A 3325-nucleotide genomic window follows, 5' to 3' on the forward strand; every position below is an offset into this window, starting at 1 on the left:
GTATGGTTTGTTAGGATAGGACAATATTTGGCCGAGATACAACTATTTGAAAATCTGGAATCTGAGGGCGAAAAAAATCTAAATACTGAGAAAATCTCCTTTAAAGTTGTCCAAATAAAGTTCTTAGCAATGCTTATTGCTAATCAGAAATTACGTTTTGATATATTTATGGTAGAAATTTTACTAAATATCTTCATGGAACATGATCTTTACTTAATATCCTAATGATTTTTTGGCATTAAAGAAAAATCAATCATTTCTAATGATTTAATGATTTTTGGCAATTGCTACAAATATACCTGTGCTACTTAAGACTGCTTTTGTGCTCCAGGGTCACAGCTTGTTTTTATTTCTTTTAAAGATATTTGCTTTACATGCTCATTTGTAGTTACTTTAACGTATTTTGAAAAATATTTTGTATGACCTTATATGTCCAAAACTGTAATTGTTCACAAAAACACCACCAACAACAAATAAAATAATTTCTTAACATCTTGTTGCAAAATTTTACAAAAATCAAGATTGAATAAAATCCCATGTTATAAAAGATGAAGTGCTCTGCAGGCTATTTAAGACAATATTGGTTGATTACACGGCAATGCTGACCTAAAATGCTAAATGTGCCCTCTCTCTCTTCACCGTTCCCACATCTCAGACCTCAAATACATACAATATTACCCTTTTTAGACATAGTTTTTAAAGTAAGGCGTAAAGAAAATACTATACAAAACTTATTGAAACAACCAAAAAATTAAATTACTAACTTTTTAAGACTAGTCTAAATAGTTTATGCAACCGGGCCCAGTTCTTTATTTACCCTTGAAAGACCCCGCCCCCTCGTGAAAACACTTTCTCATTGGATCTAAGCAAATCTCATAGGTGACCTATTTTGATTTTAAAAAAGTGAGTTATTACTGAAAGGTGAGGAGTTTGCATCTATGAATGATTGGTTGATATTTTTTTACATATGAAAACAATTAAAACAACAAAAAGTAAAAACAACTTTTCAACATGTCATATAAATCTGATTATGTATGGTTGATAAAAAAAAACAGAATTTTTGATTGCAGAAAAATAAGCAAAGCAAATTTTACACATTTCTGCACTCGTTATCTTAAAACAGGAAACACAATTACATCAGAGGAGGTTCAAATTAAATTACTAACTTTTTAAGACTAGTCTAAATAGTTTATGCAACCGGGCCCAGTTCTTTATTTACCCTTGAAAGACCCCGCCCCCTCGTGAAAACACTTTCTCATTGGATCTAAGCAAATCTCATAGGTGACCTATTTTGATTTTAAAAAAGTGAGTTATTACTGAAAGGTGAGGAGTTTGCATCTATGAATGATTGGTTGATATTTTTTTGCATATGAAAACAATTAAAACAACAAAAAGTAAAAACAACTTTTCAACATGTCATATAAATCTGATTATGTATGGTTGATAAAAAAAAACAGAATTTTACACATTTCTGCACTCGTTATCTTAAAACAGGAAACACAATTACATCAGAGGAGGTTAATTTGCATACTGCACACAAAATGCAGTTTGTTTAGATGCAAAGCGTGCACATTCTCTCATTTGTTTGTCAGTCAATGTAAGGTCTAGTTAAATCTATTTTAGAGGGAAACATCACTGTGTTTGACATACACACCTCCCACAGTGGGCGGGGCCAGTAGCGTGTCATTGATGCGCAGCAGGAAGAGCAGCAGCACCTCCCAGGTCTCTCTGGCCATGCCGTTCGAGTCACGTGCCAACTTCTGCACGGCAGACAGCACTTGCTGACACAATTTAAAGTGCACCAGGCTGAAGTGCTCTGGTCTGAAAGAAAGCAGCAAGAATATTCAAAATCAGAAAGCACAAACAGGAAGTGCTACACTTACTAGACAGAACACAAGCCTATCATCACATGCTCAAATCCAAAAATAATATTGTTAATGTTCTAGGAGAGCCATTTCATCAGAACAAAACTAATTATTATCTTTTTCAAAGATAATCATTAAAAAGTTTAAATGTTTAATCATTTTAAGGAGATTTCTAATACATATAATAGGTATTAGTATATTAAAAGTATAATAGTACACTATATAAAACATTGTGGAAAAGGAAGCATTTATGTAATGTCATTACACATTTCTGCGCTATTATCCTAAAATAGGAAACACAATTATAAATAAAATATTCTTTCATCAAATAGCAGTATGAGGGAATTTTTTTTGTTACATTTTTTGTTGAATTTTTTTTTAAATATATATTTTTAATTCTATCTATCTATCTATCTATCTATCTATCTATCTATCATTGTTTGAGCTGCAATAGACATTTTTTCATTAAACTGCATAAAACATACAAAATAATTGTTTTTTATTTTATGAGATATTAAGTGGACACCGCTCATTGAAATAAACGTTACAACATCAATGAAGCATAATAATGTTTGAAATTATTGTTGCATACTGTGCAATGTTTCCCATACTATTATCCAAAAAATATATTTATATACTGTAGGTACTGTACAGTACAAAGAGTGCAGTATGCAGTGTTCATCAATGCAGTCACGGAACAGTTTGGTGCACAGTGCATCATGGGTAATTAAAACCATAGGCCGAACACACCTGGGCAGGAAAAGGTTGTGCAAGTGTTTGAGGATGGTTTGGACGTAGAGGTTGGGCTCTTTGATGATGGGCTGGGGTATAGAGTCTCGTGGAGACACCAGGGCCATTATCCAGTCAGTGTAGACATCCACACACAACTTAACCGTGTCTCCATCCAGCGGGAGCGTCAGGCCGTAACACAGCACCTCCATGGTCCATTTCACCTGAGGAGGACAGCACAGCATTAGATGGAGTAATGACTACCCAAACCGGTTTGAGATGGATCAACAATGCTTGAGCTTGAGGTTTGATGACTCCCTCATGCATGTTTGTGAGTGAAACACACTGGTTCTGTCAGCAGGAAACAGAACAGCACTGCATTCAACGGATCTGCCTTTTTGTGCAATTATATTCCAAACAGCATCAGTCACCATGGGCGGCAATGAGCTGGATCAGAGGTCAGAAAAAAGGCCAAGAGGGAATGAACAGGATTTCCTCTCCTCTTATCACAGTACACAGAAGCCTACAGGAACCACACGCACAATGCAATGGAAGTCAGTGCAAGACACACACACACACACACTCAAAACTGCTGGCAATTTTTGAATTTCATAAAACACCATTTTGTATGTTTTTTTAAGCCTTTTGTTTTACGGGAACATAGGAAGTGTCCTCATAAACCATGTTTATGTTTTGTAGTACCCATGTCATTATACACATTTGTGTCCTCA

At 34.7% G+C, this 3325-nt stretch overlaps 1 protein-coding gene across 1 annotated transcript in view; it reads right to left on the reverse strand.

Annotated features, from left to right (window-relative positions):
- LOC107553898 (Ral GTPase activating protein non-catalytic subunit beta) overlaps window positions 1-3325 on the reverse strand; it is a 51186-nt gene that overhangs the window by 42711 nt on the left and 5150 nt on the right. The window contains exons 3-4 of the mRNA XM_016236248.1: window positions 2616-2818; window positions 1655-1821 (exon numbers count right to left, since the gene is read on the reverse strand). Of these exons, the coding sequence (XP_016091734.1) occupies window positions 1655-1821; window positions 2616-2818 (370 nt within the window). The remainder of the gene's footprint in view (window positions 1-1654; window positions 1822-2615; window positions 2819-3325) is intronic.

Source organism: Sinocyclocheilus grahami, unplaced genomic scaffold (genome assembly GCF_001515645.1).
Source record: "Sinocyclocheilus grahami isolate Dianchi unplaced genomic scaffold, SAMN03320097.WGS_v1.1 scaffold485.1, whole genome shotgun sequence".
NCBI classification, from domain to species: Eukaryota; Metazoa; Chordata; class Actinopteri; order Cypriniformes; family Cyprinidae; genus Sinocyclocheilus; species Sinocyclocheilus grahami.